The sequence below is a fragment of the Gobius niger genome, assembly GCF_951799975.1.
Source record: "Gobius niger genome assembly, chromosome: 22".
Taxonomy (NCBI): domain Eukaryota; kingdom Metazoa; phylum Chordata; class Actinopteri; order Gobiiformes; family Gobiidae; genus Gobius; species Gobius niger.
In genome coordinates, this window is record NC_136873.1 from 17,524,857 (window position 1) to 17,550,918 (window position 26,062).

Below are 26,062 nucleotides of genomic sequence, written 5' to 3' on the forward strand. Positions count from 1 at the left end.
CAGATGGACGGAGGGAGAACTTTAGCCTTGTTAGTATGTCGGAGGTGCGGTGGGAGCGGAGTGGGTCTGGACAGTGCTTTGGGACGCCCTGTCAGGGAGGGTTAGCCTCCACGATGGGCCCAACTAGGTCAGCGGGCAGCCGGGCTTCATTTGTATGCAAATCCACGGAGATGCGCCGCGGATAAGGTTGGCCGGATCTCGGGGCTGGAGCGAGGTACAAGGCTTCTTTTTCTTTTTTATCCGTCTTCGCATTGTGCTCGGTAATAAGCCCCAAGTCTTCAGTGTGTGACCTTTATCCACCGAGGAAGGTCATGTGGGACGCAAGGAGCACAATGTAACTGATGACGGCCTTTAAACTGAGTTAAAACATTGGTAATTGTATGCACGAATATTTTACTCACATTTCTATACATTTATTTGTGAACGCACAAGGGATTTGATGCTTGGCTTCAGTTTATAAATCGAAGAATAAAAAGAAGACTGGGATATTCGCTCATTAGTTTGCGGAACCGAACATCGACGGCTGTGCGTGTCCGCATGTAAAACGTGTGGAGCACAGAAAGATCAGCTAAATCAGACAATGACTTACTTGCTCAGGAGTGAACGTGGATGGAATTGGGTTCGGATACTCAACACTTGGTCCAGCTTAAGTGTTAATGCAGTTCACGCATTCAGTCCTATTTATAAGCGGTGGTATTAATTGCAAATGTATAGTTTAAGGGGAAAACACAGGCAAAACTCAATTTTTTCAGTTTTCAGGGTTTGGGCCAAATTGGGCTCTGAACATACAAGCTTTCACCCGGAAACAGAAAATATCCCTAATCTTCACAATAACATGTTTAAATATTGCGCTGATTCAATGTTCCCCCATAGACTTATATGGGAGAATGCAATTTCAAGGGCCTTTTTCTCAAAACACATTTTTCTGTCATTGTGGCGACACTATGTCCACGTCAGTCGGACCTAAAGACTTCACATTTTCCAGCCTTGGACTGAACAATATTTGGAAGATTTTTTTCAGAGGGATGTTTTATTATCTAATCCCTTAAGCCCCATTTATTGAGTTTTGAATGTCAAAAAATAAATTACATTTCTACAATTTTTTCCACCGAAAAACAGCTTATTTTAAAACTAAACAAGAAATCCAAAATCCCCTCTGAAAAAGTCTTGGTAACTCATTCATCAATAAAATGAAACTATGCATTTGAATGTAGCTCTATCCATTATTCAGATTTCGTCGCCGAAAAGATTGGAAATTTAGGGCATTTTTTGGTATGAAACACCTTGTTCTTATATGAAAAGATAAAATAACAGAAAACTTGCAATGTATTTTTTTTCTCACATTTACAGTGGGGAAAAAAGTATTTGGCCAAAATCCAATAGAAAGTCTATGGGAAACTGACCAAATACTTTTTTCCCCACTGTATGCCAGTGATCTACAGCAAAAGTTTCCAATTGATATCAGTAAATATCAATTTTTTCCCTATTCACCTGCAGTGTCTCGCCTTAATCAAGTGATACAGACTTATTTCTGAATAAACAGGGTGTATGTGGATACTGGATACTGGATGATTTATTACCAGATTTATTAGAAAAACATATAAATGAATAATCTCATCAGGACCGGGATCGTGAACAGAAATGGAGATTTTTTTTGTGCTTAAGAGTCCTCACTTTTCTTAGGATTTGAACGTTCTCAGCTCAGTAAGGAATATTGTGAATGCCAAAAAACTTCCCAAGAAGGCGTGAAGAACATAATGTGTGCATAAGAACACGTTGTGAATGAGGCCCATTTACTTTACAATAGCTTTAAAAAGCATTCAATGTGTACCTTAGACCTTGAAAAACCTGATAAAGTCCGACTGTGTGCGGGGGCTCATTTCTTCAGCCCACGGGGACGCTCTCTCTCCCCTCATTGACCAGACCAGAAAAGGGCAGAGCGGCAGCTTTTGTGACCGCGGCGTGTGGCTAAGCTCCAGAAGGTCACTGTTTATGTGAGGAGATTAAAGACGGGCGGCTTTGAAGGTGCTCCGCGCAGATAGAAAACGGCCAACAGTAATCCGAGCGTTCCTACACACGCCTCTGCGGGCATTTGAGGGCGGGTTTTTGCCAATACCGATATTGGATTGGTATTGCTGATAGTCAGATAGTCCAGGATTTCATATGCCATTTTCCCACACGATGCGATGAATAATTGCAATTCCTCATTTCCGCAATATGTGCGAGGTCAATGTGGAGGAGAAAAGAGCAGAAGTTGGGACACACAGTCTAAATGTGCCTTAACTGCAGAAGTATTTGCGGAGAGGGAATCACAGTTAAAAAGCATCACAAAGTAGAATTGAAAAACCTAGTCGAAGCAGCAGAAACGGGAAATGCTGTTGGTCAGCAGTAAGTCACAGTGACTGTCAGTATCACTCAGTTATTAATATAAATCACTATTTATTATGCCAACGTCCACAGCAGCTTCCAGACTGACTGAGGAGTGAGCCGCTGAAAACATCATTATTGTAAGGAAAGAAGGACCTCTGCAGTGGTTCCATGTCGCTTTTAGAGCAGAGTCAGAGCTCTGGTAGAATCTGCCCAAAGAGCTGTAATCAGAGCTGAAGAACATCCTTTTGTTTATGCACATCAATGTGGGTCGCTGCAGGTTAATAGGGGAAAAGAATATCATTGAATAATTTAAAGATAGCAATTTGAAACTACTGCTGAACAGTTCTGACCTAAATATGAGAGAAAATTGTATTGTAAGTTTTCTGTCATTTTATGTTTTCTTGTAAAAAATAAGGCATTTTATGCAATATTTTCAGCGACAAAAAATTGACTAATGCAGGGGTGGCGCAGCTCTTGGCCAATCAGAGTGCGGCTCTTTGCATGATTGGAGATGTTTAATACAATGCAGCTCTTTGCAAAATAATTGGTAAATATTTCCCATAAACTGTAACAGTCTTTAAAAATCTTGACCAAAAATCCACCCATAGTCCTACAGACCGTGTTTCCATCTCTACACACATGTGAGTCTGTATCTCTCTCCTTTTCAAGGCGGTGTAAAAGGTGCCCGTGCAGCAGCTTCACTCACAGCGGGAGTTAGGTTAAACAACAGGCAGGCAGATCGTGGCACTAGGATGAGCTTCTGCTTTTCAGGTTACTGATTAGCCTACTTTTTATTTGATGAAATATTCTCATATACACAGAAAAAGATCAAAATTAGGAAATGGAAAAAAGCGGAGCTCTTAAGTATGATGTGAAGCGCGACATCGTAACACGGAAATACGCAAAGTCATTGAATTTTCTTTCACATGTGACTGAAACTGTAACAAATACAACTTAAAACAGACTCTCAGATCCTCCAGAGGCTCCTGGTTAAAGTTTATGAACTTTGTGCAGCCGAGAGTGCGTCCTCTGCACAGGCCAGTCAGGACGAAACTGCGGCACTGAGCGCACGGGCCAGGGGCGGATCAGAGAAGGAGGCTCAGTGGGCAGAGCCCCACATACAAACACCCCAGCATTAAAAAAAACTAAAAAATCTAATTCTGTCTCAGTCAGAGCAGAACTGTACAAAATGTATTTCAATCTTGGTGAGGAGTAAAACCATTAAATCTAACACAATTATTGAACAAAAAAAAGCGAAAGACGAGGCATAAAGTTATAGTTTATTGTGATTAAATATAACAGTCACATTCTATTTAATCACAATAAACTACCGCCCCGGTATCTCGCTAATGGTCGGTGTCTTTGTCGCTCTCAGGATCAAGGTTGAAAATTTCGGCTCTTGGTCTCTGACTAGTTAGCCACCCCTGGACTAATGGATAGAGCCATTTGTGACGTAATAACAACAAACACTTTTTTCAGAGGGATTTTGGGTCTTGTTTAGTTGCGGAGTTCAGGAATACTTACAAACAACACCTTCTACAGTTAAGGCACGTTTACACTGATGTGTCCCATGCTGACTTTGCAGAGTTTGCTTGATTTCTATGGGGTTTGCTGCACAAACTCCTAAAGCATAAAAACAGAGCAAGTGCCTAAAATGCCAACAGTCCATGAAAAGCCGTGTGTTTTACCCCAGACATGTTTACCCCGCGTTACCATGGTTATCAGCTTTGTTACGTAGGTTTTCATGAACTGAGATTAGGACGTACACAGAAAAAAGTGTACATCCTAAAACATAACCTTGTGGGAACCCTGCTGCTGACTCTTAACCAAACATAGCAGAAAAGAACGGTGATCGATCTTCGAGGGCTGCACTTTGATCACCCATTGCTCCATGGCATTGAAGGTCAAAGGGTCAAATGTAGGGCTGGGTACCGTTATGTTGTTTTCAATACTTGATGCTTTAATGATATTTGGTTTTCGCTACCAATACCTATACAACATATTTGTCATCAAGAACCAGAAAACAGAACAATAATGTTTGGAAGATCTGGAAAACATGTGGGGAAAAATAGGGAAAGAATGGGGAAAAAATTGGGGAAAAAGAAAATGACGACAAAATGGAGGGGAAATAGTGAAAATATTAGTAAAAAAATAAGCAAAATTAAGGGAAAAATTGGGTAAAATCAGACATTAAAAAAGAAAAAAAAATTGGGCAAACATAGAGAAAAAAAAAACACTTGTTGCTTCAGCTCATTTATTTGAGCTGAAACAACAAGTCACTTCCTTTAATGCCATCCCTGGACCAACAGCATCAAAATGTGGATTTTTTTTAAAATTTGTTGATAGTGGTAGTACCTAAACTTTGTCTCCGATACCTTACTCGCATCATCTAGTCAACTGCAGAGGTCAGATTTCCTGAAAAGGACAGTTACGTCCAACCTACCTCAAAAAGCGATCCATACCAGACGGCTCCGGTCTCAGCTACAGGGCGAGCAGGGAGTTACCCACACACGCACACCTTGATCTCACCTTACAGATCTTATAGAGCGAGTCCTGTCCATCCCCGTCCGTGTCCTTGAAGTAGTCGTGAGCGGGGAACGTGCGGTGGATGTCCCGCGTGATCACACTCTCCTGGGCCGAGTCCTGAAACACAAAACGGCGGCGGCAATGTCAGTTCTGTCTCCCGAAAATGCGCTTCGAGAGATGTTACACATGGTTCTAAAGCTCCAATCTGACGGAGGTAAATCTGCGAACATTTGGAACATTTGATGCACACAGGAAAAAGTGTACGTCCTAAAACATAACCTTGTGGGAACCCATGCACCTACAACCCAGTTACTTCTTTCACATGTGCCTCCTTTTCTAAGTGTCCAACATTCCGCACAGTGACTCACAGTAAATGTATCTATCGAGTCATTCCGAAGTGAGAATGGAGTTTTGACCTCCTCAATGACAAGCGCGTCGAGCGAAAGCCGTGGCCATGGCAACGCCGGCGTGGCGCGGCACAGGCGAGGGGAACGCGGAGGTTGTCAGGGTTTGATTGAAAAGCGCACGGGTGTCGCCGGTCATTAACGCTCTCATTATTCAGAGACAACGGCGTGTCCTCAGATGCTTCCAAAACACCTTCAGGAGTTCATGACGCCCACACAGGCTTTTCGAAACGCAGGTGGCATCAGGTTTACACGACTGACGCCAAACTCAGAGAAAACGCCTCAGGGAAAACTGCATAATGATTTGAAAATACTGATATTGTTGTTGTATTGTGTTGTATTGTCACGTTGCGAGGCGTGGGGATTGTAAAACCGTTAGCCTGTCCTGGACATGCCTGGCCTGTGTGCAAAAAGCCAATATCAAGCATTGGCTTAAATGACTGGAATTGAGGAAATGTATCTTGTTTTGAGCGGTTTTCACTCATTTAGACACTTTTCCTGATCGGACCAAGTTTACTTTGCTTGTTTGAGGACATTTCAGACCAGTTCTAGGGTAAATCTCGCTTGAAATAAGAAAGTAAAATTGCCAGTGAGATAAGAACAATTTTCTTACCCCATTGGCAAAGAAAATGACCTGAAATAAGGATGAAATGCATCGAAACGAGTCAGAAACATCTCAGAACAAGTGAAATAATCCAGGACAAATGCCCAACAACTTCTTAACCAGTCAAAACGACAAAAAATTGGATTATTATGCTCAAATTGAGATGTTTATACTAGTCTAGTTAATTACTTTTTGCAGTGTTGTTGCTCCAGAAGTATCACACACTGCCTGTTGTCTGTCGCCGCTTGTCTTTCGTTTGACTGGACCTGTGTTTTTGACCGACCTGCGAGATCACCCAGACTGAGTTAAAGGGATTTTCCAGGGACAAGTGTTGAGGGTTGTTTATTTATTGGTTTATTTGGTCGGGAGAGTGCATGTAAATGGATCTCATGCATGTAAACACCTCACGCCGGATTGTAGCCACAGGCTGTCCCCCAAGCGCAAACACACTCTCATTCATTCTGCCCTATTGTGCATGTTTTTTTGTGGTAGGGGGAACCAGAGTACCAGGAGGAAACCTATGCAGATCTCACACCTGTTTGCAACACAGCGACACTTTCATGTCGTTCGGGTCATTTCCTCTCAGCCATTTCCAATTCTACAGCCTCAGAGGCGTGGGCGAGTGCGTTTACGTAGTAAGATGAGCTAATAAACTTATTTTGAGTTGAACAGTCTAGTTTGATTTTTCTTTAGGAGCTACTCACAGTGTTATTGCAAAGACCAGTTGTTCATCTATACTGAAATATCGGCTGTTTGAGTGCTCTTTGAGGAGCTACAAATTTTATTACTGGTATTTTAATTACCGTAAATGCTCTAATATAGGCCCGGGCCTTTATTTACTCAAGGGCATCTAGGATCAGGCCTTTATTGGAACCAGGCCACAATTAGAGACAGGCCTTTATTTCTATTTGAGCAAAACGGACGACCAGGAAAACGAAGAAAAACGAGATTTGTGTCCATTTGCACCTAAAATATTAGGTTCATTTATTAATTAACATTTCAAACACTCTCCCAGCGGCTGGAACATTGACGCCTTTTATTTTGTCGGGATAACAGGAAGTGTTTCGTTGCTGTTAGCGGAGCTTTGACATCAATGTCACTGCAGGTTTCTGTTTCGTTTTTACCGCGGATTATTTGTTGTTATCTTGTGTAAAAGGCGAGTTTAGACGGAGCGTTTGTGTTTGTGATCGATCATGAGACTGACCCGAGAGAAGACGAGACGCTCGCGCTGATGGGAGGAGTTATTTTGAGGCGTGGGACTGACCTGCACACGGAGCAGCTGGACGTGCTTTGAAGACGCGATGGAGACTTTATTAAAACCCTGGAGGGTCACACAGCATTTGTTGCTTGCCCTGTTTCCAAATATAGTCAGAGGAGGTTTGAAAAGTGGCTAAATCTGTGTCAAAGTTACGCTCGGATCAGCTCCTCCGCAGCGTCCCCCTCGCCCCGGGTTCCCGTTTGTATACTTCCTGCACGTGAGTTTTCTTTTACACCAGTATGAGACAAATTCCTAACATGGGGAATATTTCTACCACTATAGTTTCTAATAAAAGCCCCGGCCTGTTTTAGAGACCGGCTTTAATTTGCCTCCGCCAGCCGCGAACCCGGCCTCTGTTAGAGACCCGGCCGCTAATGGAATACAGGCCAGTATTAGAGAATTTACGGTATACACTTATTGATATGTTGTTGTTTGTGTGGTTGAGCTTCTGTGGCTCAGCATTAACTCAAGTGGTAAATAAAGGTTGTATAGATGTTAAGCTAAGAAATGCTAAGTTTTACATATAGCTGATACAGCGACTAGGGGCGGAAAATTCACAATAAATTTCCAGAAATTTCTATTAGTGAACTATTAGTGATGTTTTTGAACCAAAAGACATTTGTGTAATGTCTTCTAGACCTGTACAAGCATGAGGCCCATAGAGTCAACATGATCCTCAAACTCGGCTCAATTCTCTTCTCACTCAGACCCTGAGAGACACTGACCAATAGAAGGAGTGACACAGATCTGCCGACCGAAGAACAATTTTATAATTTAGAACCTTAATCTGTACAGACACATGGGACGAACTCCTTAAACAACATCATATTGTTATACTCCATACACACAGGTGAATAAACGCAAGACGGACACAATCATTTCCCAAAAGCTGTTATTTGCATCAGCCACAAAGTAAAACACTGTCCTCTCCTTCCCTTATTAATATTTGTTTTATTTGTTTCCCATTAATTCCTATGGATGGAACAGTGACATGCTGTGTATTGATGTTTTCTGTATCACCTGTTGGTCATGTAAAAGGCTTTGTGCTGCATATGACACGTCCCGCAAACCATCACAACAATCAGGATGATTTCTAAAGCTACTACCAGCGCATGGCTAACTGGGACAGCTTTAAATGATCAACTGAAAAAAGCATTCACACAAACAGACGGAGGGATCCAGGCAAAAAGCAGCAGGATCCACGGGGAGCTGTCCATGGTGCTGAAACCACCCTGTAGTCACCGGGGAGCAGCAGCAGCAGGAGTGGAAAGATTGGAAGAATCAGACGGGATCCTTTAATGTCGACATTTTACCAAACATGAAAAAGTGAAGAAAATGTGGAAATCTTTTCAGTCGACCTTGAGTCATAAAGTCCCAGGATGACGTGTGACATTCGGCTCTATAAGGTTTGAACGGTGTCATCGCACAGTTTTCCCTTTGATTTGGACTTATTGTTAAACAAATACACCCTCTCTCAGCTCTATCATCATTCTGTTTCAAATACGATCCTCCTCTGTCCATTTCCGCCGCAGCAGCACAACATCAGCCTCTCCATCTATCATTGCTAAACGGGACCATTCCAATTCTGTCCTCGCCTCAAATACAACTGACCTTTTGCAAAAGCCCCGGCCCCCCAGTTACTTACTAGCTCCGTCGAGAAGTGGAAATGAACACGTGTCGCAGCGGGGGAGAAGTGAGTCTTGTTGCTGCAATACAAGCACGGTAGCACAGCGGTTAGTGCTCGTGCTTCACAGCTAGAAGGTCCGGGTTCGATTCCCACCAGGGACGGGGTGTGGAGTTTGCATGTTCTCCCCGTGTCTGCGTAGGCTTCCTCTGGGTACTCCGGTTTCCCCTACCACTAAAAACAAGTACAATAGGCCAGGATGAATGAATGAAGTGTGTTTGAGAGTGCGCATGGAGGACGAACGATGGAAATTATCCCAAGGCCACAATCCGGTGTGGCTTGTTCATTAACTTCCACTGTCCCTATTAGGGATGGGCCTCTGTCTGATCCGATTCGCATCTCGATACACCTGCCACGATCCGATTCATTTAAGATACACTTGGTCACCAGAGCTGCGACGCGATTCGAATCATCACCAAGACCACGATGCATCTGGATCCACACATCTGTACCCACCACCAGCCCGGTTGGTTTTGTATCCTATATATTCTATGGGCTTATCCACCTTTAGATTGTTTGTTCTTTAGTTTTTTCAACATTTTGGGGGGACAATTATTATTAATCTATGCTCAGTATTGTTAAATTAAAAAGGCGATTGTGTGCATTATTTCCACATTAATAGTGCACACAGAAAAGCTCACATGGTTATGCTAATTAATGGGCGGGGCTCCCTCTGCCTCTCAGCACAGTCCCATGTGTACTTCCACCTGGCTCTAATGCAGTAAAGTGGATTTCTGGACTCTTTCTGGACTCTTTACGCTTGTAAGTGACATAATGACTTGGGCAAATGAAGATGCTGATCATGGCGATGTTTGGAATATTTATCAGCGTTTGTCTTCCTGCAACTATTCGTCCTTCATTCAACACAGCACAGAGGCCAACCCGACTCCACACTGCGGATGTGTTTCTGAACTTCTGCCGCTCTCAACCTGGAGTTTACCGGTAAGACACACGCGCTCCTCGTAGGAGGAGCATCATGTTCACGTACGCAGATGACGCAGTGGCCCGAGGGGCTTTACATCCGTAACGTATCTAGATTGAACCGATATGAGCGCGTAAAATCCGATGCATCTTATGTTTCTGCTCTGAACTGCATCGATCTGTGGCTTCTCTGCCGATGCACTCGTATCTCTCGTGCGCAAATCGTTGTATCGTTTCAAATCGGTTTTTCGTCCCATCCCTAGTCCCTACCAAATAATCCAAAAAGCATGATATCCTCCTGAACGAGGCAACGTGCAGTCGAGGAATATATTCAAAATATGGAACAAAGGGGACGCTACAGCTAACGAAGCTAAAGCTAAACCAGCACAGTCGTGTGGACGAGTCATGCTCTGGCACCACGAGGTCAGTTCTTCTGATGACAGTCTTGATCAAATATTCAGATGAGCTGTGACCAATCAAACTTAAGCCCTCTGTGCCCTATACCCAAGCAGAGGTGGGTAGAATCCACAATGCAATGAGGTATGATTGGAGCGTTTTGGGGCAGGGCTGTTCAAAAGGTCAATTACGGTGCAGAAATGTATCATACACACACATACATGGCTTTGCTCGTTCAGTAAACTATTCCCAGACGCCTTACCATGCTGACCTACTAAAATCTGCCAGCTCATTCTGATTCGAGGGCACTCCATTATAACGTCCAGCTGCTCGTTCTGCCTCTGCGGCGGAGACTTTAGCTGAACACATACACAATCTGTGGTTTGAAAAGCTGCCTGTTGTGTCCAATTTGCTTTTGAAAATCACGCGTTCCACTCATTCCCCCGTTCGACGGAAGGTTTGCAAACGTTGAAAAGAAGCACGCACAGATTTGCTGCGTTAGCGGGAAGAGGCGCAGGCGTTTATAACATGTTTACAGAGGTCCAACATAGCCATGACCAGAGGAAGAGCCCGCTCAAATCAAACAAGCGCCACGGTCGGTCAGGCTTCTGCAAACAGAGGCTTTCTGGAACGTCATGCGTGGAATACATTACACATTACAAGCTTTGGACTTGGAGTGCACGGAGATAGTGATTGGATATTGGATTTAGGAGCAGTCTGAAGAAGTGGTTCCCCAATTAAAGTAAAACTGAACCAAACTAGCAGCAAAAGGTGATGAATAAGCCTCATGAAGGGACGTTAAAGCTAAGATTGTGCTTTAACCATGATGGGCCGCACAAATTACACTACTACGCCCAAAAATGGCAAAAAACACAGACTATCGAGGGCTCTTCGAGGACGACTGAAGCATAACAAGGACTACATGTGATGTGATCTTTTGAAAATGTGAGCCCTGATGAAGACGGACTTGTTTCGTGAAGGACTTTCATGGTTGGTTTCACATTGGGTGTGATTGTGGGCACGAGGGTTGCGAGCAGAGGTTACATTAACCGAAAATTCTCCGTCATTTATTTTTTTGCTTTGACGGAAAATTTCAAAGGCCGTAACGAAAATAAAGACGCAGCTCTGCGGTTTTTCATAGCGCGCGGGTCTCTCTCTCTCTCTTTCTCTCTAAAGTTTCACACCGCGTCTTGTCTTGGATGAGCTCTTACAAGTTGTATCACTGCCTAGCTAGCTAACTGAAGTCATAATTTTAACATTGCTATGTTCAAATTATATTATAAATGGATAAGCACGCCAGTGTGTTGAGTTAGGAGTGTGTAACGTGTATTATGCCTACGTTAGTGGAAATTACTGGTAAACCTATAGGACAAGGAATGTGTTTTTCTAATCTATACATAGCTGTACCTCCACCATGACAGTGACGGATGCGTGGATTCACAGACAGACGGTCTGTCTCAACGAACCCCACCGAGAATAGCTGCTTTTACTTGGAATTTGGGCCGGCCAATCATGTTTTAGGATCCGCCCTGCACTTCCCTCATTTGCATAACAGGATATAAACCCCATGTCTATGTTTGTTCTTTGTGAAACTTGTTCCATACGTTTCTCCCAGTAAATATTCTTAATCCACGCCATTGTCTCAGATTGTTCTTTCACATCTCATGATTTCACTAACTTTCCTAACAACAACACGGGGAAGAAAACCAAGATGCAAACGCGGTTAAAGGCTAATAACATCCTTCCCATATGGAGCTGCTCTTCTCATGTAAGTCTCAGGACGAGCTCATCCATTTCCCTCCCCGTGTGCGTAGCGGGGGCGCGTAGTGCAGTGATGTGAACTGGTAAACATTGTCCCGTTCACCCACCGTTTCTTACATTCCGTTAAAATTGAAAAAAATGCAAATAATAAGCTCCACTTTCCATTTGTATTAGTGTAATCTGAGCCTTGATATTGATGAGAAGGAGACTCTGAAAGTCGTCTCCTCTGAGACTTTTACGCACGAGTTCATACACATTTCTGTTGCAAAATGTACCATGACTGTTCAGATCAGGCTTAGTTTAGCTCCATTTATCCTGCAATCTCACATTTTCACTAACATAAATAACATGCTTTTTGTTTTATTTAAAAAACGAAAACAAAACAAAAAACGCTTATGAGAGATTAATTCATGAAGGAAGAAAATTGCTCATGACGGATTTTTTTCAACCAAAAGATAATATCCCGAGCGAAACCACTGGTTGCGAGCCTGCGGTAGGACCACACAAACCTATCCTGAACTCTTAAACTAAACTGACCTGACATAGAGAACCCTGGACTCTGAACCTTGATGTAAAGCATTGTTTGTCTTATTGTATTTTTTTTGTTTTGTTAATTATATCTGACTATTAAAAGTAAAGTATCTATATACATATACTTATACCTCCTATTATTATATTTATTATACCTATGTCGAACCTTGATTGCTTAAAGGTCCTATACCATGCAAAATCGACTTTTCTGAGCTTTTTTTTTTTAGCCATGTTGTTATGCTATTTCCGAATCAAAAACACCCCCAGAGTGGTTTTTGGCTTCATTCAGGCAGTTCTCAGCAATCCTCCTGAATCCTGCTCTCTGACACTCTGACGTCAAAAAGAGCCCGACGTCTGTAATACAATGCCTTACGCCCTGATTTTAATTTATAAAACAATTATTTCTGTTGTAAGAAATGCCCCTGCGGAGAAAACAAACGCACCCCTGAGCGTCTGAACAGATGTCATGTTTGCACTGAAAGTTGTGAAGAAGAAGCTCTTTCTAACCTACTCTGGACACGCCTGTTCTTTTTTTGTAACGGCCATCTGCAGATCCTCCAATCCCGAGCGTAGAAATCGGCCCCACAGACAACAACTCCTGCATAATGTTGTAGTAAGCGGAGAATAGTTGACTTTGCAAAAGGTGTAATGGATGGTGTTGGGGTAATAAAGCTCATACATGCACATCAGCAGATCTGCCTGTAAGTGGGTCACCTGTTGGAGAGCGCGCACATCCTTCCCTTCTGTTTACCATTGTGTTTCTCATGTATTCACGGCTTAATAATGCATGTTAGAAATACTCAGGTTTGTGCTGGTCGTCAGTTATCGGGGCAGAGCACATCAGAAATACAAAAGGCTCACTGCAATACTAAAGGAGAGCTAATATTTCTATATTTAATCATGATAAAGAATCAAAGGCTTTATGCTGGTGTGTTATTTATCAGCGTTACCTTTTGAGAAGTGGCAGTGATTAAACTCATTACTTGAACTATCCAAAGTCTTCAAACACTTGAAAATGGGAGCGTGTAGGTGAACGTTTGGACTTTGGTTTCATACTTTTTATTGTTAAAGCCTGAAAGATAAAGAAGTTTACTGAAGAAATCTAGTATTATGGATACATCTACAGAAATGATACGAGATCTAAACGGGTCTGTGTTTTTAACACATTGAGTGCCAACAATCCAGACCATTTTACAACATATCTGTAGCACCACAGCGTGTAGTATGTTAGAACTATGGACACATACTGTGGCTCGTTTGAAAGGGTACTCTAACCCCCGGCTCACATTAAATCCGGTTAAGGTCCGATATGGCATCCGCGAACTTAGAAAGTTATTAAAACCAATGTAGCAGACTCACACTGCTCCGCGAAGTCCGGGTCCGGCTACCGAGGCCATCCGGCGGCAACGGAAAGAATCCGCAAGGAGTCTATTTTTGCCGGACGCCGGAGCCCCAGCGGATCAAACTGACAGAAAAACACGAGCCAAGCAGGAAGTCGGGTCTCGTGAGGAAAGAATAAAATCGGGCTGCTCGCTACTTATTTGGTCTCGTTTATCACCTGTACACTAGCGTAACGTCGTAAATGTAAACATTTCTCCGTTACCAGTGACACGGGGGCAGTAGTGTGTTAAAGCCTCCACTTCACTGGGGAGAGTCGTTGTACTGGCAAAAGCGGCTTTTGTTACAAAAACTACGTATATACGGGGCTAATCATCACGTAAACTCGCTCCAAGCGGGAAACCCGCGCACTTCTGTTCTCGCGAGTGCCGTTTCTGTGCCTGGAGCATCGTCTGGCGCCGGAGCCGGCGGAGCCACAGTGCCGGCGGACTCACTGTGAGTGGTAGTTTGGGGCAAACCCGGACTGGATCAGGACCGGACCCGGACCGTAGTTAATGTGAGCCGGGGGTTAGCTCTCCGTAGGTGAAAATGTATTGTTCTTGCCTCGGTTACTGAGAAATCTAAGCTAAACAGAGGCTAGTTTTGATCAAAATCACAGATTTTTTTCTGGAAATGGGGATATTGCGTGTTTTATGAAACACTCTCCTTTCCGATTAACTCCTCTCTCCTCCTCTCTCCTCCTCTCTCCTCTCTGATTAACTCCTCTCTCCTCCTCTCTCCTCCTCTCTCCTCTCTGATTAACTCCTCTCTCCTCCTCTCTCCTCCTCTCTCCTCTCTGATTAACTCCTCTCTCCTCCTCTCTCCTCCTCTCTCCTCTCTGATTAACTCCTCTCTCCTCCTCTCTCCTCTCTGATTAACTCCTCTCTCCTCCTCTCTCCTCTCTGATTAACTCCTCTCTCCTCCTCTCTCCTCCTCTCTCCTCCTCTCTCCTCCTCTCTCCTCTCTGATTAACTCCTCTCTCCTCCTCTCTCCTCTCTGATTAACTCCTCTCTCCTCCTCTCTCCTCCTCTCTCCTCTCTGATTAACTCCTCTCTCCTCCTCTCTCCTCTCTGATTAACTCTTCTCTCCTCCTCTCTCCTCCTCTCTCCTCTCTGATTAACTCCTCTCTCCTCCTCTCTCCTCTCTGATTAACTCTTCTCTCCTCCTCTCTCCTCCTCTCTCCTCTCTGATTAACTCCTCCTCTCTCCTCCTCTCTCCTCTAGCACTAATGTTATGGGACGAGGCAAATGCCTAAATATCTCAGTTTCAAGTTAATTCTGAACAACAACATTGTTGACACATGTTGAAACACCGCGTGTTGCCACAGATCGATCGCTTTCGCTAATCGCGTGTGAATTTAAGCAGCCTGGTTCCCGGATTGAAGAGACTGAAATAATACCAAAGCGTGCTCTCCAAACAGTTGAGCCAAACAGAAATGTCCTTTTAGTGCAGCCTTACACGTCACCCTCTTACCACCCGCCTTATCCTAAGACCTACAAAACTGATGGGAACTCTTTAAGTTGCATTGTGGCCGCGCTTTGATCACATTTATGTCGCTTTTTGTTTTGTTGTAGGTTTATTTACTTTTTCAGCTTTTTTTTTGCTTTTTTTGTTGTTTTTGTCACGTGTTTGTCACCTTTATGTCGCTCTTTAGTCACTTTATTGTTGTATTTTTGTTGCTTCTTCATACTTGTGGCTTTTTCATTGCTTTTTCGTCACCTTTTTGTTGTGTTTTCTTCTTATTTTGTCTCTGCTTTGACACTTTTTTCCAGACGGTTTTAGATTTGGGTAAAGCCAAACTGGAGACAATGCTCTCGGTGCAGGTGAGGGTTAAGAGCGGGGCTCGCTTCATGCACGGACTCTTTCTTCTCCTGACACAGTGGCGCACCAGAGAGCGCTGACAGCCGCCCCTCTGTCCTCTTGTGTCTACAGGACGTCCCGTTAGAGCCCTTTGTCTCCTCAGCGCAGAGGGAACATGAGCGCGCCTGCCTGTGTGCGCTCGCTGATCTGAGGTCAGCGGACTGCACTGACCAGTCCTGACCCTGGGCTCGGCCTGGTCACGCTGCCCACAGTATCAGGTGGACTTTTCCACTGGGGCCACAGAGCTACTGTCAGAGCTGTACAGTGTCAGGGCTCTGGGTTAGACAGTCTGAACAACAGGAGACGCCACATCCAAACTCTGATAGTTACCCATCTCTAGTTCTTCATTCACAAAGGACTCATTTATCTTCTTATATTAAAGGCACACTGCGGGACATTTGGGATTCCGCTGGTGCCAGGACAAAACAAAAGCTCATTGTGCAACATGACACGAAATACAATGTGGATTTTATTGTCAGTGAAAGGGCTGAGGCCTCGTTAAACTTCCGTCTGTCACAGAGCGGCGGGTGAAGAAGGAAGTCATGGAGATTCTGCTTTAGACGGAACTTCACACTTCTGCTGGATGGAAGAGTTAAACTCAAGTATCGGTTTGTATTCAGTTGTATCTGATGTGGGCTCATGGTGCAGCAGGACTGATGTGGACTGACCCATGTTACAGTATATACAGTACTCAGAGGTTCCGGCTGGGTCGTAAAATGTTGGCCATTCACAGGAATTACCGGCCATTAAAAAATATAGACATAATGAAGGTGGCTTATTCTCAGTAACAATCTACATTTAGACAGAGCTGCACGAGTGCTTTAGTGGGTCCAAAAGACGGCTATTGCTAATGAAAAAATGATGTGAGAAAATGCAGATGAAATCCAAATATAAAGTGTGCATGGATCGATTGAGAGCGGCAGGTGTCACGCGGACCAAGCCAACTCATCTGCACTTTAACTCAGACAGAAAGTAGCCCATATCTATGACCCTCCTTATCCAGGTCTGACCACATCAGCTGCTCAGCGAGGGTTGGGCTTTAACGTGACATCAGGTGTAAAATAATGATTAAGTCGGTCACCGCTGAAATATTACGGAGGGGCAAATCAACTGAACATGGAGCCAGCTCCGGTAACTAAGCCGAGGCGTCTGCGCAGACTGGCCGAGGGAAGCGCCTCTAAACGCAGCCACTCTCTGAGCGGCTCCAACACCGGTAACTAAGCCGAGGCGTCTGCACAGACCGACCGAGGGAAGCGCCTCTAAACGCAGCCACTCTCTGAGCGGCTCCAACACCGGTAACTAAGCCGAGGCGTCTGCACAGACCGACCGAGGGAAGCGCCTCTAAACCCGGCCACCCTGACAGTACTATTCTAATCATTGCAACTATTTTGTCTCTCTCACACATAACCACGACATAAGCTAAAGGTTTTGGTTTGTTTGCTCTTTTACAGAAAACATGTCAGTTGGGGCTGGGCAATGGGGGTGGGAATTACCATCCTACTTGTAGAACCAGTTCTGCTGGAGCAATCCATTGGAACTGTGGGCGCCAAGTTTAGTGTAATTCAGTGTTAATTTCGTCGACTAAAATATTTAGTCTTAATTTTAGTCAAAGTGATATTTTTGACGACTAAAATTGGACTAAAACTAAATTAAAAGTTTTTCTTGAGACTAAAAGTATGACTAAAATGTCCAGATATTTTAGTCGACTAAAATAAGACTAAATAAAAATGAAAAGGAGAGACTAAAATCATCCAAACTTCTATTGAGCGTCTGAAAGAGCCTCAGATCATGTAAATTCTCTGCCAAAGGATCAGCTCTGAGCTTTGTTCATGTGGAGCAGCTCCATGAAGCAGAGGAACAACATTAAATATGATTATAATTAATATTATAAAGGAAAAGTCGACAAAAATTGTCTTAAATTTAGTCGACTAAATTTACTTGCAATTTTAGTCGACTAAAACTAGACTAAAATTGAATTACATTTTCGTCAAAAGACTAAGACTAAAACTAAATTAAAATATGTTGTCAAAATTAACACTGGTGTAATTAATACGGGATGTATTTTGTATTTAATAATATTTATTTTATTTTACAAAGGGATTTAATGGGTTAATTTGTTGTGGGAAAATAGAGTAAAATTGTAGCATTGCATTCGTGTTTATTTTGTTAGGTAAATTTGTGATTAGATGTATTTTAGAAGCTTGTTTAAATTTTAGAATCTCCGTATTGGAGCTTTAAGCCGAGAGCTGTGTGCCGCGCTAGAGCAGGATCAGAGGCAGTGGAGAGCCAGCGCGAGAAGCAGCAACACTAGGAAAAGAGCCCAACAGTTTCTTACCGTAAGAATAAATTTGCTGAGACTGGCTTGTAGAGTAGCTTGTGCTAAGTAGCGAACGCAGTCAAAAAAAAGCTAAATAAATGACATCGGACTTTATTTTGCTTTTTTTTGACTGCGTTCGCTACTTAGCACAAGCTACTCTACAAGCCAGTCTCAGCAAATTTATTCTTATAAAGCTCAGCCCAGTCTTCGAAGAGCACCGGTCTACCTTCTCACTCTTTCCCAGACCATTGATGCCATTGAAGTTGTGGAAATACATTTTTGTTTAACCTTTTACGTCGTAATGGCCGTGGATTTTTTCCTCAACATAAACACGAGTAACCAGGGAGCTGTGGACTCGCGCCGACACAGGAACCATGTCACCTTCATAAAGGAGACACATCAGGGGGCGGGCAGTCATAAGCTTCTTGCTTCAGCCCACTCCATTTGAGCAGAATGTACTGCATACTGCTCAAAAAAACTAATGAACGATGCCTCTTTATATTATAAACCTACAGGCCAAAAATGCTTTGTATGTGGAGGTTTATGTCAAAAATGTATTATACTCGTTTGAATAAAAACTACAAGGAACATATTTCATAGCCTATTTTTTCATGAATTTGTGTCGGTAAATGAAAGGATCAATTGCATAGACATGGATAAAAACTAACCCCAGTGGTAGAACTGACAGTGCAGCTGATTGGACTGATGTTTAGAATCGAAGTTACACACTTGCCATAAACAAGGTCACCAAAACTATTCCTGCTGATGAGGCCGTGTTTGACCCAGAGGCCTTTGAGCTCACCCGTGTTTGGAGACGTGTAGTACGAAGCATAAGGAACAAACGTGTGCTTTGGTATAAACAAGCCCGTAGACTCGTCAGACGGTTTTCGCTGCGCGCTGCACAATCAGGCGCACAAACGCCACATGCTGGTCAGCTGACGGACTGAAATAGAAACGTGCAGCAGCAGCAGCACTCGCGCGCTGAGATGATTTCTTTTTCTCTGCGGGAAGGAGGTCTAAATCTCAGGTTATAGACAGCCCCGCTCGGGAAATGTCAAGAGTGTATTTTGTACAGAAAAGGTTAAGCTGCGGATTAAGAGGGAAAGGTCAGGAAAATGATACAGAAATGAAGCGTTAGGGAGAGAGTACAGGCTCATAATGACCCGGCGGTGCTTTTAGAATCCAGACGCTTCTTCATTACGCTTCGGAAAAACACCTTTCCAAACGCTCCATTGAATTTCACATGTTCAAATGACGGGCAGAAAGTGCTTTGATAGAACACATACGTGCGCATGCATATGGGATGGGGGGGTGAGCATTGCAGAGGTGGAGAAGGCAATTTCAGTAGCGAAATGAATGATCACAGTCCGGTGAAGGCGTCCCGTCTCCCGGTTTGTTGGGGAAACAGCACAAAAAGTCAAGTGGATTTTCAGAGCGTGACCTGACCTTTCCAAACCGCAGAGTGTTTGAAAGTAAGACAAAGGGCAAATGCTTGTTTGGAATCTAAATATAACCTCTCACCACCCGCCTTAACCCGGTGGATTTTCTCTAGCTCGGCTTTACCCAAATTTGAAGGCCAGTGTAACGTCTCATTTGAAAGCTAAGACCCACAAAACTGATCTACACAGATCTTTTCCCTCGTTTTTGTTGCCGTCACCTGCTTTCATCGCTTTTTTTGTCACTTTTCATAAACCTTGTCTTTTAATGCACCACATAGTATAGGAACATCATCTACAAAATCAGTTAGGGCAGCTGGGGGGGGGGTTGTTGATGGGGAGCGACTGGCCTCTTCAGCTGGCCAGCTCCTGGTTTTTTAACGCACTACACTATGTAGGGCTTACATTATACTCTGTACACAAATGAATTATTAAATTATTATTATCTTCTACTGTTGTTTCTTTATTTTGCTGCTGTTGTTGTTGCTGTTGTTGTTTGCACTATGTTCTTTGTTTTGATTGTTCAATGAAAATGTTATTGTTTTTATTTTTCTTTAGGACCTGTCTGATCTTCCCCCGTGCCTTCAGTCACGTAAACACAGCGCAGACGGCGTTAGCATTTAGCCTCTCCCTCTCTCCTCTATAGCTCCAAAACAGGTCAAGATAGAAGCTACCAAGCTCTTCCACGTTTTTTCCACATTTAAATATGGTTACGTGAAGTGTTCCACTACAAAGTATAATTACACAAAATTAAACAATGTGGATTTTCTAAGCGGATAAAAGGGGGGACTATATTGTGAGGCGTAATAATACCAGGAGTAATTTGGCATCCGCACAGTAAAGTGAAGATTACTGCGCGGATTTCGAACTACTCCTGGTATTATTACGCCTTACAATATAGTTGGTTGTAGGTTACGTAAAAAAAAAAAAATAAGCAGACTTCACTGAGGGGGGCGGGAGTCAGAAATGCAGGTTAGAAACATTTTATCCTAAAGGAAATACTAAGTTCATACCAGAATTGAGGCAGGAGAGCAAAAACCTGGAATATTGCGAGGGCCAAAGTACTTTTCCTTTGAGCCCACATTGTAGAGAAGAGATCAAGGACTTTTATTCCAAAGTGAGTACTTCTATAACTTCATTTAGAGACGAGCTGTATTCTCGAAGCGGTAGCTGCAATGTGAATCATCAATGTCATTTTTTTCTTTTCTATAACACGAAAAGCTCCCAAGGTTAGCCTCGATAGAAAATCACACAAGGGCGAAAATCATTTCTCGGTTGTCAGCCTGTTTCCATCGCTACGTATCGACGAATGCCAGTCTTATGAATGTTTTCCTGTTGAAACGAGCCGGGGGATCAATGGGGTGAATACGTCCACAGCGAAAGCCGAGAGACGCGCAGCAAAACGGTGAGGGAAAGCAGGAAATCCACACAATGGGGCTGGAGGAAAGATTGAACCGTGGGAAGAGCGCCCCCTTAAAAATATCAACTCTCAAACGCAACACCAATCACATCTGCAGCGGAACCGGAGCCTCCTCAGCCTTTCCATCTGCTCCACTCCAGTAATTACATTCCACAAAGTCCCCCTTCTGCACATTAATAATTCACAGTCACATTCATAACTGCCAGGGTCTCTGATGTGAAGCCGTTTTGAATGCTGGAGAGGGGCAGTAACAGTATTGCTTTGGGCCTGAAATGCATATCACCATAAAAAAAGAGAAATACTCGGAGAAATACTCTGATAGATATATTTGGCCATATAATAGACCAAATATGGAGTTAATTAATCTGAAGCCATTTCATTCTTTTTAAGACGGCTTTAAAAAGAAAAACAAAAAAAGCACTTGTGACTCGGGCTGGGCACCGGTAAACGATACTAAAAAAGTCTAGATCCAAGTTTTGATGCTGTTGGTGTAAGGAAAGCATTAAAGAAAGATTAAATAAATGATTTTTTTTTTTCACTTACCATTTTTTTTTGCCCAATGTTTGCCCCATTTTTAACATATTTTTTATTATTTTCTTCCACCTAATTTTGGCTCATTTTGCATTACTAATATTTTCCGTACTTCCCCTCATTTTTTCAAATTTTTCCCAATTTATTCCCCATTTTTACCCTATTTTTTCCCCACATTTTTTCCTTATTCTTACCACAATTTCTCGCAATTTTTCCCCACGTTCTCCCGAATTATTGTCCACACATTTCCTGATATTGAACCCAATATGGTAAATGTGCAGGTCTTCCTCGCATTATTGTTCTGTTTTCTGGTTCTAGACGACAAATATTTTAGCATAGGTTTCAGAAAAAGTATTCAGGTATCGGTATCGAAAACAAGCATTGTTAAAGAACTGGTATAAAAAAATGTACCGGTGCCCAGTCCTACATGTGACACTTGACGGAAGAAGAGAGAGAGGATGAGCTGGTCTGAGACTTACACGAGGTCGGGATGAAGTCGTCACAGATGAAGAGGATATTACCAGCTTTTAACAAGGCCTGCACCGATCTCAGAGCCGATAACATAAAAACACAAGACTATGGACAATACAAACATGCCCAGTAGAAAAAATAAAACAGAAAAGCTCAGTCCATATCTGTGGTGACCGTGTTAAGGTTGCTGCTTTTTCAGTGTTCCAAAATGTAACTGTAGCGCATTGCTTGAGTGGAGCTCCCCCTGCAGGAAGGAGTTCAAAGTCGAAGGTTTCTTTATGAGGACCTGCAGGAAAAGTTGTTTGCAGGAGGGGGCAGTCTACTATGAGGAAACAAACATCTGCCAGGTGCACACTATCACCTATCTATCTACAGTCCAGAGAAAAGAGTGTGGGGTTAGGGTTCTCCCCTTGGGGCCAACACAGCGATGAAGACGGAACTCTCCATCCATGCAGAGGGTAAGAACAGAGGTGCCCTTCCTCTGGAGCTGCCCTGAGTACAGCGCAGACCGACCCACCATACTTACAGGGTTAGCGGGGTAAGTTTAGCCTTTTTGCCGCACTACAAAGCTGGAAAATACTCTATCCGGGTAGATCTCCATGGAAACATGCCCTTAGCGCAAAACCTGCTCTGGATCAGGTTTACTTTCAGCTTATATAAGAAGGCGGTTCTTTGACCAATCAGAGGAGAGAATGGTCTGTGGCGTACAGAGGGGAGTGAGGAGGAAGAGGACGAAGCACCTCGAGCGGTGACAGAAGTCCTTTATTTAAAAGCAGATTTTATAAAGCAGAGAGATCATGTTGTAACTTCTCCTGCACATGAGGCTGAGGCAGGTTGGACATGACAACATGAAAAAGGCTTATTTCTCCTTCTCTTATGACCATGAATGTTGCATTTCAGTTGTGATGAAGATAAACAAAGACAAACGTGAAGATATTTGTGAGCTGCTCGGTTCAGACTGGTGTCGCTATATTCATCATGAGATAGATTGGAGACCCCATGGGGTAGAGGAACAAGTCCAGGTTCAGTTGGTAGTGCAGCCCTCATTACCACCCGCTCTCTCAAACTGCCATACCAGACCATGAACGACAAGTTAGACATGAAAATACAAGCTTTTGTTTTTCGCCAATGGTTTGCTAACCAGTGTTAATTTCGTCGACTAAAATATTTAGTCTTAATTTTAGTCAAAGTGCTATTTTTGACGACTAAAATTGGACTAAAACTAAATTAAAACATTTTCATGAGACTAAAACTATGACTAAAATGTCCAGATATTTTAAGGCCAGCACACACTACACGACTTTTCTAGTCGTAAACGATTTTATATAGAATGGGGGGTCCACACTACACGACTGGATTCAGTGCGATTTTCGAACGTCTGGGGGTTTCACACGACACGATTCTGACAAACAGCTGATGTTTTATAACAGCGCGTCTGTCGTCTCTACAGCTTCCAAAACTGACCCCAAATCCGCAAAGACAGGCCTGTGTTTGTGAGCGTGGGATAACGTGTGTGTCCCGATTGGTCAACGGTGTCAACAATGTCACAACACCGCAGCACTAGCTTATTGCTACTACGAAGCTTCAACTTGGCTATCGTTCTGTCACATGGAGATAAAAGTTGGCGGGACGTATTTCAGTGGATTTAATAAGAAAAGGAGACGGGCGTCAACCTCAGGATGGAGGAGACAGCGGAGGAGACAGCGGGGAGGCTAGCTACCGTTAGCAACGAGGTGAAGCTAAACAGTTCGTCTCCAAACACAGTAAGAGCCGCTAAACTCTGTTCGTGGTTGAAATGTAGCTGGAAAAGGTGGTTGTGGTGAACTTTTGGTGATATAAAGTTGTGCTGTTTCGTGTGTGGGGCTGTGGCCATGAAATGAGTTGTTTGTGCCGCTGGTTTAACAGAGAAGTGAAAAAAGGAGGCGCGGCGGTGTTTTCCTGTCTTTATTTCACTCTGTCATTCACATTTGGGACGGTAAAATCACCCACGTTTCTCCCGTGCGGCCCAAATCGGGCTTAAAAATCAAACATGTTTGATTTCCTACGACTGGAGTCTAGTCACGTCTTTCTACCGCCCACACTACACGATTCCAACGTCAGTCCAGTCGTGACCCCCCCACACTACACGACCCGACTCTGTGTGACTGCCTTCGACTAGACGCGACTCGAGAAGACTCGGCACGACTGAGAATTAGAGCGAAATCGGGCATAAAAGTCGTGTAGTGTGAGCTGACCTTTAGGCACTAAAATAAGACTAAATAAAAATGAAATCCAAACTTCTATTGAGCGTCTGAAAGAGCCTCAGATCATGTAAATTCTCTGCCAAAGGATCAGCTCTGAGCTTTGTTCATGTGGAGCAGCTCCATGAAGCAGAGGAACACGACTAAATATGATTATAATGAATATCATCAATGCAACGTTGACTAAATTCGTCTTAAATTTAGTTGACTAAATTTACTTGCAATTTTAGTCGACTAAAACTAGACTAAAATCGAAGATATTTTTTTTGACTAAATCTAGACTAAAATCGAATTACATTTTCATCAAAAGACTCAAAGTAAATTAAAATATGTTGTCAAAATGAACACTGGTGCTAACAAATCAATGGAGCCCTAATAAACAAAGGTTGAGTGCAGATGTGCTCAGAGCAGGTGGAGGACGCGGGTTCTGCAGCACCATCCCCGGAAGTACAAACCTAGAGATGCAGTTTTTTTGAGATGCAGACCATAATAGAACAGGTGGACAAGAGAAGCAGAAGTCCATCCGTCTTCCTGTGAATCTCTCAGTCCATTCATGTATGGAGTGCGCGGTCCGGAGCTGTTTGCGGACACACCTGGCGTCTCCAACACTCATTCCTCTTCATTTCGTCCCGTGCGCGCAGATAATCTATTGCCGCGCGATCGGGCCCCAGTAATTAAAACGCCAGCTTCCCCCCCCCAGAGGGCCACGCGCCCTTGGCTGCGGTTGGGCAACTTCCGCCGGCGTCAAGCCCCCCCCCCCCACCCCCGCCGGAGTTAGCGACGAGGGCGCGGCGGGGGAGGAGAGTGGGGAGAGGGGGGGGGGGAGCAGCTGGGCCCGACGGCAGATTGCAAATTCATCTGTCTCGGTATCGCTGCCGTGGCATTTCAACGGTCCGACCGCGCCTGCATCTCAATCAGGCGAGTTGAGAGAGTGCACGGTGCACTCGAGAAACATCCGGCAAAAAGAACTCCCGCCGCTTTCTCCACAGCCGTTAGGGCGAGACGCTGCAGGTGAATGAGGAAAACGCTCATTCGGAGACACCGATTGGATATTCATTTTGCTTGGATTTAATAAACCTCCTAATCCCCCTTTACCTAAATCTAAAAGCTTCTTGACTGGAGAGCTTGCGGTAGGTTACTTAGATTTGGGTAATGCCAAGCTGGAGATGCAGACGGCATCTCTGGAATCGCCCATATAAGGTCATGTTTGAAAACAGTAAAGGGGGAAAACAATTTTGAAAAAATCAAAACTTTCTCTAATTATTCAAAAACTACTTTAACAAATGCTGAATTATGAATATATCCATCCATCCATCCATTTTCTTCCGCTTTATCCGGGGCCGGGTCGCGGGGGCAGCAGTCTCAGCAAAGATGCCCAAACTTCCCGATCCACACACACCTCCTCCAGCTGTTCTGGGGGGACCCCGAGGCGACACCAGGCCAGCTCGGAGACATAGTCCCACCACCGTGTCCTGGGCCTTCCACGAGGCCTTGTCCCACTAGGACATGCCTGGAACACCTCCCGCGGGAGGCGACCAGGAGGCATCCGGAACAGATGCCCGAGCCACCTCAGCTGCTCCTTTCGACAAGAAGGAGCAGCAACTCTACTCCGAGCTCCACCTGAGCTCCTCACCCGATCTCGAAGGGTGCACCCAGCCACCCTGCGAAGGAAACTCATTTGGGCGCTTGTATTCGCGATCTTGTCCTTTCGGTCATGACCCAAATCTCATGACCACAGGTGAGAGTGGGAACGTAGATCGATCGGTACATCGAGAGCTTTGGAGAGGAGCAAAGTGGTTCAACAGCCCATAAATACATAAAAAAATTGAGAATGCTAACATCATGCTACATGCTAGCATCGGGCTAATGCTAATGGCTAGCTAGCACTAGCTACAACTGCCGTTTTTTCACTTCTACTGAACAATCTGCTGTGAGAAAATATCCATATGGGCCTG

At 43.8% G+C, this 26,062-nt stretch overlaps 1 protein-coding gene across 2 annotated transcripts in view; it reads right to left on the reverse strand.

Annotated features, from left to right (window-relative positions):
• The window catches only part of rabgap1l (RAB GTPase activating protein 1-like), a 214,102-nt gene that overhangs the window by 74,318 nt on the left and 113,722 nt on the right, over positions 1-26,062 (reverse strand). For both annotated transcript variants that reach the window (XM_079580926.1, XM_079580925.1), the window contains exon 14: positions 4,900-5,013. In XM_079580926.1, the coding sequence (XP_079437052.1) occupies positions 4,900-5,013 (114 nt within the window). The remainder of the gene's footprint in view (positions 1-4,899; positions 5,014-26,062) is intronic.